The 15,043-nt window shown below is 35.7% G+C and overlaps 1 protein-coding gene across 1 annotated transcript; it reads right to left on the bottom strand.

Annotated features, from left to right (window-relative positions):
• Positions 1 to 1,738: 1,738 nt before the first annotated feature.
• LOC130727535 (uncharacterized) lies at positions 1,739 to 2,693 on the bottom strand. Its single transcript, XM_057578692.1, has 3 exons — positions 2,509 to 2,693; positions 2,051 to 2,420; positions 1,739 to 1,963 (listed from the first exon to the last, which is right to left on the bottom strand). The coding sequence occupies exons 1-3, from the start codon at positions 2,691 to 2,693 to the stop codon at positions 1,739 to 1,741; spliced, it is 780 nt and encodes a 259-aa protein (XP_057434675.1).
• Between the last annotated feature and the right edge of the window lie 12,350 nt (positions 2,694 to 15,043).

The raw sequence follows: 15,043 nt of genomic DNA, 5'->3' as shown, positions 1-15,043 counted from the left end.
CATTCCAGAAAGCTCTTTCAAAGGCCTACACTTTCTCAGTTCAACGCAACATTATTCAAGCACTCTAAACAGGCTCTAAAAGGCTTCGAAAGTCACGGTTCATACCAGGAAAATGACCAGTCCGTTTTATGTTCCAAAATAAGTGATTAAAGTTGTTTCTCATCAAACAAGACACAAAACCTAACAAGCATGCTACCTAACAGTCCTTATGTGCGTGATCATAAAGAAAATCAAAAGGGAACCTCAACCCAAAACTCCTAGCATACTATGGTTCTGCCCTCACCCCGTTCAATCACACAAAAGAAAATCCCAAAATCAATGGATTTCAAATCGGATTTCCAGAACATCATTAACAGAAACAATTCTATATCTCCCAAATCCCTAATATCATTCACCATAATTCCATTAGAAACTCAAAATCCCACCCTTACCTTTGGATTGAGTGCAGCTCCCCATTCCCGATCGAATTCTCCGAAGCCGATCCGCTCTCCCTCTCTTCCTGCTACTTCACGCACAGCCTTCTTCTTCTTTTTTTTTCTCCTTCTTTCACGCGTCCTCTTCTTTCTTATTTTTTTTTTCTTTAGCTGCTTCCCCATCCTTATTAAACCATCTAAACCTAATTCCTCAAGGGCTAAACTAAAAATCCTAAAATCTCTCCTAGTTCTTGTCTCTATTTTTAATCCTAACTTTCACCCCCTAGCTCTCTTCCATTTCATAAAACACACCCAGCATCACACAAAAAAATATTTTATTTCATTAAAGTATTATTATATCACCTATTAAACCACCATACAATATAATCTTAATTAAAATAAAATACCAACATTATTTTAATTAAAAACGGGGTGTTACACCAATTACCTTCCAGAGGCTCATTTTCAGGATGGAATTGGCGCTCAGACGCTCTGAATTGGCGCTCATGAGCGCCCGGAACAGCCCAAACTCGTGATTTTTGCCTATAAATAGGATTTTAGTCATTTTCTTTTGGATTCTTGGATATCTTTTGATACTTTGTAAAATTCAGAGGTAGAGAATCATCTAAGAGAGTGAGAGAAGGCTTCCAAGCTTGTGTTCAAGGTTCTTAGCCTCTTGCCATGCTTGGCTAATCTCTCTTCTTTTACTTTGGTTTTCTTGTAAGACTTTTCCTTTTAAGTTATAATCTTAAGTTATTTCCCACATGTTCTTCTTCTTTCCTTGAATCTCATATCCATGCTTTATGTTTCAAGTTAGAACATGTGCTAGCTTTATGTTTTTCTATAACAGAACGGAAGTTTGTTATAGATTAGGGACTTGTTATGGGATTACCTCTTCTATACTTGCTCCTAGGAATAGAGGAAGGGTTGGGGTTTGTTGGCCTGAACTTTATAATCTTTATGCTTCAAACAAATGTTTAAGTACACAAGGAATTGGGCTTATCTTTTGGTTTGAAAGAATTATCTATGCGAGGCATCGATAGGTAGTTGCTTAGGCTATAACATCAAGGAGAGATTCATGAGAACATGTGCTTAGAATGATGTGCTTGAATTGATTAGTTGAGCAAGAACCCTAAGTAAATCATTCTTTCTTTTCATTTTCTGTTTCATTTCTGAATTTATATTTTCTTTTTCCTTATTACTACTTCGACATATGTTTGTCTCAATAAAACAAACCTTCAAACTCAAAGCTTGAACCGAATCTATTCACTCACAATCCCTGTGGTTCGATATTTAAAACAGGGTGGATTCGTACACTTGCGGATTTACCAACATACATGCATCATTTCCAGCCAAGCATCTTGATTCAACTCTTTCATGTTGTCCATAGCATTTTTCCATTGTGGTTCTGTGCTAGCCCTTGCAGCAGCCCATAAAGCATTCTTCAACTCTTCTCTTGGGAACCTCTTCCTAAAATTACTGTATAAGTGTTTGACACACAATCTGTGTTCAGTATCTTGACTCAGTTCAGCAATAGCAGGCACCAATCCCTAACAATAAAATAAATTTAATCAACAAAACACACAATAAAACTAAAGGCTAAATTTAAATAAGACTAGAGGTAAAGAACCAATTACTTTTTGCTGGTCAGAGATGAATGCCCAATTTTGAGGTTTAACACTATTCATATCATGTAGAAGAATGTTCAAGAACCAAGTCCAGGAATCCTTAGTTTCAGCTTCCACTACTGCAAATGCTATTGGAAACATTTGGTTGTTTCCATCTTTGCCTACAGCTGAGAGAAGTTGACCACCATACAATCCCTTAAGAAAGCAGCCATCCAACCCAATTAAGGGTCTACAATGCTTGGCAAATGCAGTCTTAGTAGCTTCAAAGCAGACATAGATCCTCTCAAAGACTGGCCCATGTACTCCCACTGCTGATTTTATAATGACTGTGGACCCAGGATTGCTTCTCAGCAATTCAGCAGCATACTGCCTCAGATGACTGTATTGCTCCATACTTGCACCATGCAACATCTCCAAACTTTTCACCTTTAGGGTTCACAAGACTGAGACATCAATAAAAAAGGTACCTCGAAACATAGTGAGAGGGCAAATCAGTTCCAGAAAACCAAAAGTCACAGCTTGAAGGCCTTTTCTCTGGGACCACCTTCTCTTTCTCTTTTGTCGGAGTGTTCCTCTTTTGCCTTGGAGGGGTCTTCTTTTGCCTTGGAGGGGTCTTCTTCGACACACCTTTCTTCTTCGAATCCGTCGCCATCTCTATCGCTCTCTGTCGCTCACAAACGCGATCACAATCGCAATCGCAGGTCGTCACCACAATCGCACCTCCTCACCACCACAATCGCACCTCCTCACCATTGAAATCCGTTCGAGTTAGATTTGGGTTAAAGATAGAAATCAAGCCAACAAAGAAAAAAAATCTCAAAATTAATTCTAAGATATATTAAATTGAGTTGTAACAAAGCTACCCTACCCGATAAAGATCATCATATCAAGGTTAAAGAAACTAACAAACAAACAAACACACTTGTATGGAATGAATATCAGCCCCTTATTTTCATTCGCTTGATCAATGATGGTTCTAGAAACTAAATATAACAAACTAAAATAGAATTAATAAAGTTAGAGCAAAATAAACTACAATTTAAATATATATTTCATCAGTTTAGTTTTTATGAATAAGTTTTATGGACCAAATAAAAATCTCCCACATTTATCGGGCCTAGCATCCTTTTATTATTCGTTGTGCATGAATCTATGAGGAACCTCAAACACAATCTGGCCCAATTCCTCATCCTTTTATGCTTAGATACTTTGCAGTGGTGGTCAAAAACCATTATAATCCGCATATGTCGATCAATGGTCACCAGCCGTATGTTTAAACCTATTTATACTACTAGAATCTTTAGTTTAATATAACATTGTGATTAATTAGTAATTGCTATGCCCAATTTTTATTTACTTTTGTCGTAAGTTTAGTGTATAAACATACAAAATGACAACCCAAAGTTTAACGATTTAACATGCAAAAGAACATAAGCAACAATTAAGGAAGAACGAAATATGTGTAGTATCAAGGAACAAGATAATGAATTAGAAAGAGGTATAATTGTAGATTGATACTTTTTTAAAAGAGTGAAATGGTGGTTCCATTTTATACCTCCCAATTGAGGGATGTTGCGTCCAATTAAGTTCTTCCTTGATAATATCATATCATTCAACGTGATGTTTTCATTCACATCAATGGGTAGAAAAATAGACAAATCAGTCAAAGATAGAAATTGTTCTTATTTTTTGAATCATGAGCATACACTTACATTAACAAAAAAATATGAGACTACAAATCGGAAGATCAGCGTAGAGGTTGATGAGCTAAAAAAAAATTCATAGTGGATATTAAGCTAAGAGGTGGAAATGCAGGTAGGCAGATAGAAGATGAGCTAAAAAAAAATCAATGTCGTGCTATTTTAGCTCCTACTAATGAGATTGTTGATAGTTTGAATGAATTCATGATGTCATTGTTGCTGGAGAAGAGAAAACTTATTTGAGTGTCGATAACATGTTCATCAAACAGCAATTATGACAGCCCAGATGATATCCACACACCAAAGTATTTAAACACAATAAACTCTTCAGGTTTTCCTATTCTTCTATTAAAGCTGAAAAAAGGAGCTCCAATGATACTTTTAAGAAACATCGACCAATCAGCTAGATTGTGCAATGGTACACGTCTGATTATTACTCAAATGAGGACATATGTTTTGGAAGGAAATGTTGTATCAGGAACAAATGCTGAAAAAAATTGTCCATACCAAGATTAACATTAACCCCATCATATAGGAGAATTTCTTTCAAATTTCAAAGGAGACAACACTCTCTTTTGCCATGATAATTAACAAAAGTTAAGGACACTTTTTATAAAGGGTGGGGTTATATTTACCAAAACCAGTGTTTTCACATGATCAGTTATATGTAGCATTCTCTAGAGTCACGCATCGTAAAGGATTAAAAATCCTCATTTGTGATGGTGGTGACAGTAATTCTCATAGTACTTTAAATGTAGATTACAAAGAGGTATTTCGCAATGTCATATGAAGGAGATATTTTTACAAAAAAAAAGTAAAATATTACGCTCTCAAATTTATTCTCAATGAAATTATGTCAATTGCAAAAAAAAAACCACCTATTTTTAACACATACATGTTACTTCAACTCTCCGTAATAAACTATTCAATAGATATAAAAATAATATAAATCTATAGCGTTTAAGTAAAACAACAAGTACAAAAGATAAAAACAAAATAACAACTCGAAAAAACAAAAACAAACATTTGGTAAAAAGAAAAAACTAAATTTAAGAATTTATAGTCTAAAATAAATTTATATCTTTTAATCAACAAAATATAGTTAAAAAAAGACAGATTTAATGAAAAAAAACACACAACAACCGAAAATGAATATACCTCGTGGATCTTACGAGTAAAAAGTAGTATAAAAAGCTCAACAAAGCAAGAGGCTCATTTCTCCCCGTCCCTTATAATCGAGCATAGCTCATTTCTTCACCACCGATCCCTTCCTCTCCTCTGTTTTCATGGCCTCTTCCCCACCCTCTCCCCTTCCTCCCGCCCCAATATTCCAACAACGACCACGCACCATCCTTAACCATATCGTTTTGGTGGTGGCTCTTGTTTTGCTTGTGCTTGCTGTGTTTCTTGCCTACCGGAAGTTCTATGGCGCCCCACATTGGGAAATGGCGCCACCGCCGCCGAACCAGGAGGTAAACTTAGTTTTTCAGATCATAATTAAGAAAGTGCTTCGAAATACATGAGCTTTGTTGTCTTAGGTTTTTCAAGCTTAACACTTCCTTGCCTCTTTCTGCTTTTCATTAGTTACTGAAAGTATGAACGGTCTGAGGTTATTACTGTAACCACTGAATGCTAAGGGCTATCGTTGTATACTCGTATGGGAGTAGTGTATCCTTTATTTCATTACTTAATAATTTCTGAGTTGCGCTTACTAAACCTTTATGTGTTATTTAATTTTTTCTAGCATCTGTGGACTGAGTGAGCTCAAGGGGAGCAAGGTGCATGCTTCTTTGGAGAAAGAAGAGTAGTTTAGGATTAGGAGTACCATGAGAGTCTTTATGTTTGAAGGCTATCTCTTTTCTCATTTTGTTCTTTTTAATCAAACAGAGTATGGCTAACTTGAAGCTTTATCTCTGAGTGTGTATTTTATGATTGATCTTGTCAGTTAATTAGAAATTCGAAATGAATCAAATCTTCTTATGTTGTATCAGGGCAGTGTTGTTTTCCTTCTATTGGGTTGATTTGCTGATTTATATTTGGGTATTATTTTCCGCAAAAGTTGACTATGATTTGTGATTTACGGATGTTTACAAGTTGTGTCAGCCATTATAATGTGGATAGGTTAGTATCAGTTCAAGCAACTTACCTAATGGATCACCATGCTCTACGTCGTCGTCAGAGCGATCCTTATCTTGTCCAGAAAAGTACATATATGATATTGTTTTGTAATTTGTATGATGCACGTGCAATGCACAAGTCATTTTTTTGAATTTCAAATTTGGTATACAGAAAATATGAGCATATCATATTGCAAGAAAAAATAACAAATTTTGGAAATATATAAGTAGGAGGATCTTATATAAGTGAATAATTCTCGTAATAGAGCACATTTTCTAGTAGTGTAGAGGGTAGACAGTGCAAACACAAACTCAACAGAAAAAGCATCACAATGAAGATATGTTTCCAAGGCTTTGAATGGTCGCGATTGAAATTCGTTCAAGTTAGATTCGGGCTAGGTGTCTGGGAGAACATTTGGGTCGGGGGAGTGGAGGAGAAGAAATTGCAAACGAAAAATGCATGAATATATAGAAAGCAACGCATAAATATATGCAAACGAAAAATGCACAGAAGCATTTTCTGCATTGTGAAAGGGACAAGAACAACACTTAACAGAAAAAGCATCAGAATGAAGAGATGTTTCCAAAGCTTAGAAAGAGGCAAGGGACTTAATATTTTGGTTTTAAGATAACCTCATTTTGTTATAATTTTTTGTTGGGTTGAGTGGAGTGGTATAGTAGGGTGTACAAGTGGTTCAAAAATACCTTAATGCTTTAATGTTGTTTCCAGAAATGAGAATAATTTGAAGATAGAATAGATACGAAATTTGAAGAAATGAGAATGGAAAACTTAGAGTTGATTTTGGCTTTTGTTACTTCTTGATGCTTTAATGTTGTTTAGTTCTTTTTCGTGAGTATACCATTTTTTGATTCATTTCGAAGATATTTGCTAACATCTCAGTGAAGTATTGTTTAATGAACACGAACACGAATCCAGCCGAGCAACAATTGAAGGAAGAAGTTGTAAAAAAAAAACAGTTGAAGGAAGAAACCTAGACCTACAACAAACACAAACCTACCTGAGCAACAATCAAAGGAAGAAACCAAGATCAGCAACGATTACGAACCTAAGTGAGAAACAACTGAAGGATGAAACCCATGTATGCAATGATGTTGAACCTGGACGATGAGGCGCACCACGATACAGATCAACAAGAGGGGGGGAAGTGGAAAGGCATTACCTCTGGTGCGGTGGTGAAGTTCGGTGGAGAGACATGGCCTCGCTGTTGTTGCATTTTCTGTGCCTCCTTGGTATCAATCTGTCTTCATAGTGGGTTGGCTTTCTCTTCCTCCTTGTTACCCAAATTATAGGCGGTGTCAGAGAAACAAAGCAAGGGAGAGAGAGATAGAGAACGCGGGAGAATAAAGAAAGAGATAAGGTTCAAAGAAATGGGAGACTGCATAATGGTTTCTGTTTGGTGGTTTCCATGGCGATGAAGGAAGAGTTGTCGCCTTATAAATGATAACTATTTCTAATCTTTAGATTATGGAAACGACAATCACTGATGGATTATGGGTCAACGGGGGAGTGACGAATCCGGATATTTTATGTTTTGAGGACAATATGCGCATAAAAATTTCAAGCAGTAAAAATATAACATATAACTATTAAAAAGATTGAATAGAATAAAAGGATAAACGCCCCAATAAAATTTTAAATATGCACTATTCAATTAGTTTCAGAATATTAGAAATATAAATATGTGAATATTATTAATTTATCATATTATATGTTTACAAACATTCTTCGCTTGAGGTAATTTTTAAGCATGTATCACTTTAACTAACCACCTATTGATTTTATCAATTTATAAAACACTATAGCACCTAAGAAAATCATAAAAAGACAAAATAAAAAACAAACTAGAAACTAGTACCCATTTTTAAAGTGTTACCAAACAAAAAAAACTCAGGACCCATTGATCATTGTCACGGTTTATTCACATTAATTGGCAATCTCAGCCTCTTCTATACAGTGGACAAACAAAACGTAGTCATCAACACAACAAAAGTTGATCTTTCAATGACACTAGAGGTAAAATTGACAAGGTATGGGGGCATTCATTAAATATGTGGGGGCATTGTAATGTTTTATTCCTATTTTATGCTATAGTATGAAGTACAAGTAAAAAAGACGTGAGGTCATTTGCCCCATATGCTAGCAACGTGGGTCTGTCCCTGGTGGTGGGTGATGAAGAAGATGTTCGGTGCTTCAGGCACTTGGTGTGGTGGTGAGATTCAATGGAGAGGCATGGCTCTCTAGAGGAGGACAATGTGCGATGACTCAGCTACAGGAAAGATGGTGAGCGTCGAAGAACAACAGAGGTTGGAGTGGAAGAGGTTGTGATGGGGGAAGATACAATGAAGAAAGGGAATGCTTAATTCTATACGAAGTAATTAATTATACCACTAGTGGGTTATTTTACTCTTGGCGGGGAAATCTATCTATAAAGTTGAAAAGAAAATCCAGTTTAGAGAATTTATAATTACTCACTCCTAGCGGAGATTTATGATAGGTTTCGTATGCTTTCAACTTAGCCTAGATGTTATGGACAGTGAAACGCCTTCTAGGTAGCTTCGCTATTATAACCCCTATTTAAGCAATCAATATCTGCATGACAGTTACGGTTAGGTAGTGTCCTTGGGTAGGTAGTTCAATCTGACGGTGTAGTTGGCACATTAAAAGTAGAGTTTGCTTATTATTTGGGGGATAGGGTTCAAATAATTAGCATGATGACCCATCGAAGACGTCGTCAACAAAAGGAGCAAAGAGTCACTGACTATGTCTTTGTGAGCACGTTATTATTTTTTTTTTTGAGGTCCCTTTGTGAGCATGTTATTACATGCACATATATAGTAAACTGTAAACCTTCCTTACCTGCTCCCAAAGCTGCAGAACGGCACCAGTGATGCCAGCGAACAAAGCAAAGAAAATAGAGCGCCGCAAGCAACTGGTAAGTACCCACACTCGCTTTCCCTCCTATGATACCTAGTAGCCAAAGTGCTTCCTGCTTTGATAGTGCTTTATTTCTGGCAATATAGCTTCATTTCCTATCAATTACGAGTACGGGACCTTTCTTTGTAATATCAACCATTTCCCCTTTCTTGAATGACATTCTTCACATCCTGTGATTCTTTTCAGGTTATCGACTGATATACTTTGGCCCCTGCTACCAACGTGCTTATCACTTCGCCGAATCACTTGTGAGTATTTAGCTTATACTTTACGCTTTCACTACTATTGCTTTTGTTTCACTCAGAACAATTACTATGTAAATGTGGTCAATTTGAGATTTTTCGTGTCTTTCTTTGACTGGTCATGAACATGGTGTGGGAGTGGAACACAGGAAAGTTAGCGTGTCCTCCTGCACCTGCACCTGCACCTATTGCATTATTGTCTTTTTGATTCATTTACATTTTATATTTATTTGTCATCAAATTTTCACTCGTTGTCTCGAGTATCTATCACATAATATTTTGTATCTCTAATTCCAAACACAATTTATAGTGATTGTTTCTCCGAACTTTGGGTCTTGATCCACAACATCTTTTGAGACCCCAACATCAACAACTTCCACATCTTGGTCCCTAATCACAACACAGTACCCGGCCCCAACCCACATGAGCCTTTGTTGCGTCCGTGTTTAGATAGGTGTTGGGTGAGATGCAGGGGATAACAAGACAGTAAAAACACAAAACACATTGAAAAGTTTTGAAGGTGGAGAGACAACAAAATCTCATAAATAGGACTCTTATCAAGTACAATACAAAGAAGATTTAATTTATAAATTTATAATTTATAAACATCAAGCATCAAGTACAATCCCATCACAAGATGATTTTTAGAGTGTTAATACTAGACTACTACTACTACAAGTTTGAACGACAAAGGAAGATCTTCATCACAACATTAACAAACTATTCCTATAATTATACTAGGAAACTATTAAAATTAATAACTTATCTTCTCTTCAATTGTGGGCGACGGTGGAGGTGGCGCATAGCTACTCCACATCCACCGCAAGCACTTGCGGCTGCTGAGGTTGAGGTTGAGGTTGAGGTTGAGCCTGAGGCTGTGACTGAGGGCGGCGTAGGAGTATCCAATGAAGATGAAGATAAGGGTTTCACCTATAATAATTAATGCATACGTATAATTATAAAGATAGACACATTCTTCAACATGAAAAATATAAGAAAATTTTGACATTAGAGAATTCATTCCCGACCCTTATTATTTTGTATAAAAAGTCACTCCCTTGAAAGTTAACATGTTTTTCTTAGTGGTTAAAATTTCTTACTAAATGTTATGCTTTCATTGAGGGACAAATAAAAAAAAACCATAGAGAAAAAATAGTAATTTTAGTTAGTTAATCTCAGCATTTGTAATTGTAATTTTTGTTTAACCTGAATTTTTTTATGGTCGATTCGACAACTCTATTAAAAAAATCACTTTTTTACTCAAAGTTATCTTTTTTTTTTTTGTTCAAATACTTAAGTTAAATTGAGAGAATTAAATTTCCATTTGACAAGACTTGGAGTAGTTTTTTTGTTTGTCAATACTTGGAGTAGTTTTTAACCAAAACAATTTTTGATACCTGCGTCAAGGTGGTGTTGCTTACTGGACTTTGACTGGCAGGCCTGGGTCATCTTATTTGTCAGCATTTGGGCTTATTGTAGAAAATCTGCCCCTTCCCCATTCCTAATAAAAGAGAAAAGAAATACTTTATTTCCTTAATATTTGTTCTAATTTCCTTATATTATTTATTAGTTGCCTTTTTTTTACTGGTGGGATGGGTAGGTCACTTGGTGAGTTAGGGGAAATGTAGAGTATTGAAGGGTGAAGGGTCAGAGTTCAAATTCTAGTGAAGGAACCAATTTAACAATTAACAACTAACATTTGTCTATAAAAAAAATTGTCTTTTTTTTACGAAAAGTGGTAGAAGAGTTGCCTACAAACTGAGATTTTACTTGATTTATGATATTCAAATCCTCAACTTTGAGGGAGGTGACTAGTGAGAGTTAAAACCGGAACATGTGGTCATTAGTGTCCATCCAAGTTCGCTTTGCTTGTCCATTGTTATAATCATGAGGTAAGTTTTAGGGTTTGGCAGGTGTATTTTGGAGGTGTATTTTCTGAAGGAAGCTTTGAAGCTGCAACATGAAAACCCAAAGTGAGTAATGAATTCTGCATTGGAGGTGGGAACTGAATTGGTTGTAAGGCTTGGCAGCTTGGTTTGGGGTGGGTATTAGAATTCTTTGTAAGCTTCCTTGAAAATACCCTCTTGACTTTTCAAAATTGGTACTCTTTTTCCTTGCTAGGTTTTTCCAAGGGGGTTTTATCCTAGTAAGGTTTTAATGATGCCTGTTTTGTTAAATCTATTTTCAAAGAGGCATTAGGTGGGGTAGTTTTGTCATATTTAGGTTCTTTGTTTTTGTACTTGTTAGCTCTTAGCTTGTATATTTCTTCTTCTTCTCTCTATTTGTATTGGGTTGAAGTACCCCTTGTACTTCTATTCAATATAATTCATATTGCCTATCAAAAAAAAAAGTTTTTTAAGGGATGCTAATTAAATTACTCTTATGTGGACAATATAAATAGTAGAGGTTCTATGATTTTCGATAATTTTATTTTCGAAGATTACTCCCTATTATCAAGTTTAAAATATTAGGAGTTTATGTTTAAATTAATTGGTGTAGTTTTATTTTTTAAAATTGCTCTAAGTTAATACGAAAAATTTTGAAATTACTTCACTTAGGGAAATGCCATTTGCAAAATAAGGAAGACACAGCTTGAGAGATTATTTCGAAGGCCAAGCTATACGGTTCCGCAGAGAAATGCCCTTATGTGAGTGTACCATATTAAGCATTGTACTAAGCAATTTCTTTGATGCACAGTCCTTAATGTTTATTTCTATAATAAAAAAAGTATGAAAACTATGAATATCATCATATATACTGATGTACAAAAACCAAAATTAAATAAATAAATCTATGGAGTGTAAGAACAAGTGGGTGCAGATTCAGCATCATCTAAGTGGAGTAGTGTCAAGTTTATGAATGTTTATTTGTTGACTTTGATTGGCAGACCTGGGTCCTTGTTTCTGTCAGCAACTCAGCAATTGGGCTTTATAAAGGAAAATTCCATTCTTTCCTCCATTAATTCCTGGCAAAAAAGAAAAGACTTTGTTTCCTTGCAATGAAAAATATTTTACAACCCTAGGTATGTTGGGCCCTTTTTTTTCACTTTCAAGCTATATTAATTACTTTTAAGCTTCTTTTTTTCTTTCAATAAATTACTTTTAAGCTTAAGTTGGGTCAAACACAATTGAACATAAGCTTTGTAAAATAAGTGACTTTGTTGCGTTCGTGTTTAGATGGGCGTTGAGTTACTGGATTCATTTGATACCCTTAATATTACATTTACTTCATTTATTAAAACAAAACTCTTATTAACCGATACATGTATTGTCACATCATTTAGAGTATCGATTTATTTACACTTCACATTTCTCTTTCCTTTAATATTCACTCATTTTTTCAACTTTTATCACATCATCTATCTTTTCTCTCATTTCTTCATTATTTTACTAAATGTAAATATGTTTGGAGAGTCGACCAAATATTATTCTCTCATTTATTAACATTACATGTACTTATCTCTTCTTTGTATCTCTCGTGGTTTTTCTTAACGCCACTATCTCTCTTAGTAGTTTACACAAATTTGGTGTCATATTCACCAATCTTTATAGCTTAATTAATATGGATAGATTAGGCCTTTGGAGCAAGAGCATGAATGATCGATGTTAGTTTTTAGCAGATACGTTAGAAAATAACTTGAGGAAGGTCCAATTTCAAGCAACTTTTTTTCTTAATGCATGTAAGACAAAACTCTAGAACTAAAGTGGATTTCTCATAATAATTTTTCAACCACATCACTAGATAGTTGGACTTAGTTTGAAAATCAAAGAAATTAATTGGCAACCCCTATTCATTTAATGTAATTTTCTTTTACCTACTACTTTTTCTTTAGCAGGTTGAAGAGAATTTTGCTTGTTTAACCTACGTTCCTTTAATTAACTTACTTCTTTTATATAAAAAAAAATTTGGTCTATGCTGCTTTGGATTGCTCCACACTTACCATTTTCATGCAAACCTTGGTTTCTACTTCTCACCATCTTAATTCCATCTACCAGAACCATTCAGACCAACTTGCACAGGATGCTTTTGGCACCACTGGCAAAGGCAAGGACTAGCTGGTTTTGTAATTAATACATACATGGTCAAATAAGTTCACCTCTCTCACTCTCTTCACCCACATAAAGTTATCTCTCATTCTCTGTCTCATTACACGCACACACACGTTGAGAACGAACACTAGGCTTCAAGAGTTTCCTGAGCCTTTTTTTTGTCAATAAAAGTTACCTGAAGCTGAGTATAACCAAAGATATAAAACTACTGGCCCATTACTTGTTAGTAGAGTGAGTTCCCTCTCCAGTTCAAGCTTCTCAAGCTCTTTCTTTATACGATCTTGAATATCTTGTTTCTCTCTTTTCAACCTTTCTTTCTCCTCATTAATTTCATTGTGTTCTTTACTAACTTCAGCTTTCTTCTCATCCAGTGCTTCCCATTCTTTTTCAAACCTCTGTCTCTCCTCCCTCAAGCTGTCAGCTTCCTTCATAAGAAAATCCTTCTGCAATCTTGTATGCTCTATCTCCTGTTGTAGTTCCAATTGCAGACGAGAATGCTCTGACCTCTCATCTTCAGTAAGCTTCAAATTCTCTGTCTCTTGACATATTTGCAGCTCCTGCTGAGAAATCTCAGCTTTTATCTTCCCAAGTTCAACATTTAAATTCTCCTTCTCCAGCTCTTTTTCTTTGATTTTCATAGTCTTCTCTTTCTCCTTCAAAGATGTCAACCTTGCTTCAAGTTCCTTATTTTGCTCCTTTATTCTCTCAGCCTTGTTACTCAAAGCCTGCTCTTCTTTTCCGACCTTATTTTCTCTATGGTTGACTTCAACCTCCCTCTGCTTCAAGGCTTCCTCTTTGCTACTAAACTCTTCAATAAGGGATTTCCACTTTTGTTCCATTTGAAGATCAAACTGCTGCAACTTTAAATCCAGATTATCCTTTTGCTCATTAAGGAGTTTCTGGAGCCCCTCTCTTTCCCTAGAACTAAGTTTCAATTCCAGTGCAAGTAATGCTTTGTATCTGAATGGAAGAATCACATATTCCTGTAGGACTGAAAATCTTCCCCAAAATATTATACTAATTTTACTCTTAAAGAAAATCAGAAAATTGGAACTCATGAATAATACTATATGAAATGTTTTCTTTGTCTAATCTTATTATCAAACCCCCAATAAATGTTTTCTTTTATAAGAAATACAAAGCCCGAAAAATGTTTTCTTTTATTCTTTTAAAGCATGAAATTAATATATCTCGATTTTTAGTTTTCACAACTCTTCCTTATCTTGTCTCAGCAGGTAAATATGACTTCGAGTGATGCTCATGGCCCATTTTCACCAGGATCTCAGGTATATATGAATTTTTTTTACCTGTTTGGTCTGTGTATGTGTCTTATGCCATATAATATGTATTGTTTAGTAATATTTAAGCTTTATAATAAAAACACTACCTTTATTCAGTGTTTTAAAATTCAGTTCTGAACAGTCTTTTAGACCAACCGAGCTTATAAAGAAAAACACTAGAAGTCGATGATATCGTTTATTTGAGTCATGCGCTGGATAATATGTACATGGAATTCAATTTAACTTGATACAAACTGACAAGTTTGATGATCAATGACTAACTGACTAACTAACTAACATTTGAACCAACAAATTGAATTACACCTTAGTTTTAATTGTCTAACATTCTTCCTCCCATTACAGGTGTCTCCCACTGCTCCCCCTCCGCCTGGTTTTCCGCAAACGCCGGGTATCATCTATAACCGCACAGACTTTAGTGATGACCACCATCGGGACACACTGTCGGTTCCAGTGCCGGTGATGATCATCCTTATTTTGGTGTTGGTTGCACTGGCAGCTTTCATAGCGTATATGGTCATCCAGCGCTGCCGTCGAGCACCGACATCACCGGGACCTCAGTGGAGCATTTTTAGGAGTGCCCTGAGCCGAGCACGACGAGCTCAGCAGGCATTTTTCCAGCCGACACCACCGCCGACAC

The sequence above is a fragment of the Lotus japonicus genome, chromosome 1 (assembly GCF_012489685.1).
Source record: "Lotus japonicus ecotype B-129 chromosome 1, LjGifu_v1.2".
Classification (NCBI taxonomy): Eukaryota; Viridiplantae; Streptophyta; class Magnoliopsida; order Fabales; family Fabaceae; genus Lotus; species Lotus japonicus.
The sequence above is the reverse complement of the archived record's forward strand: the minus strand, read 5'-3'. Positions and strand labels throughout refer to the sequence as shown.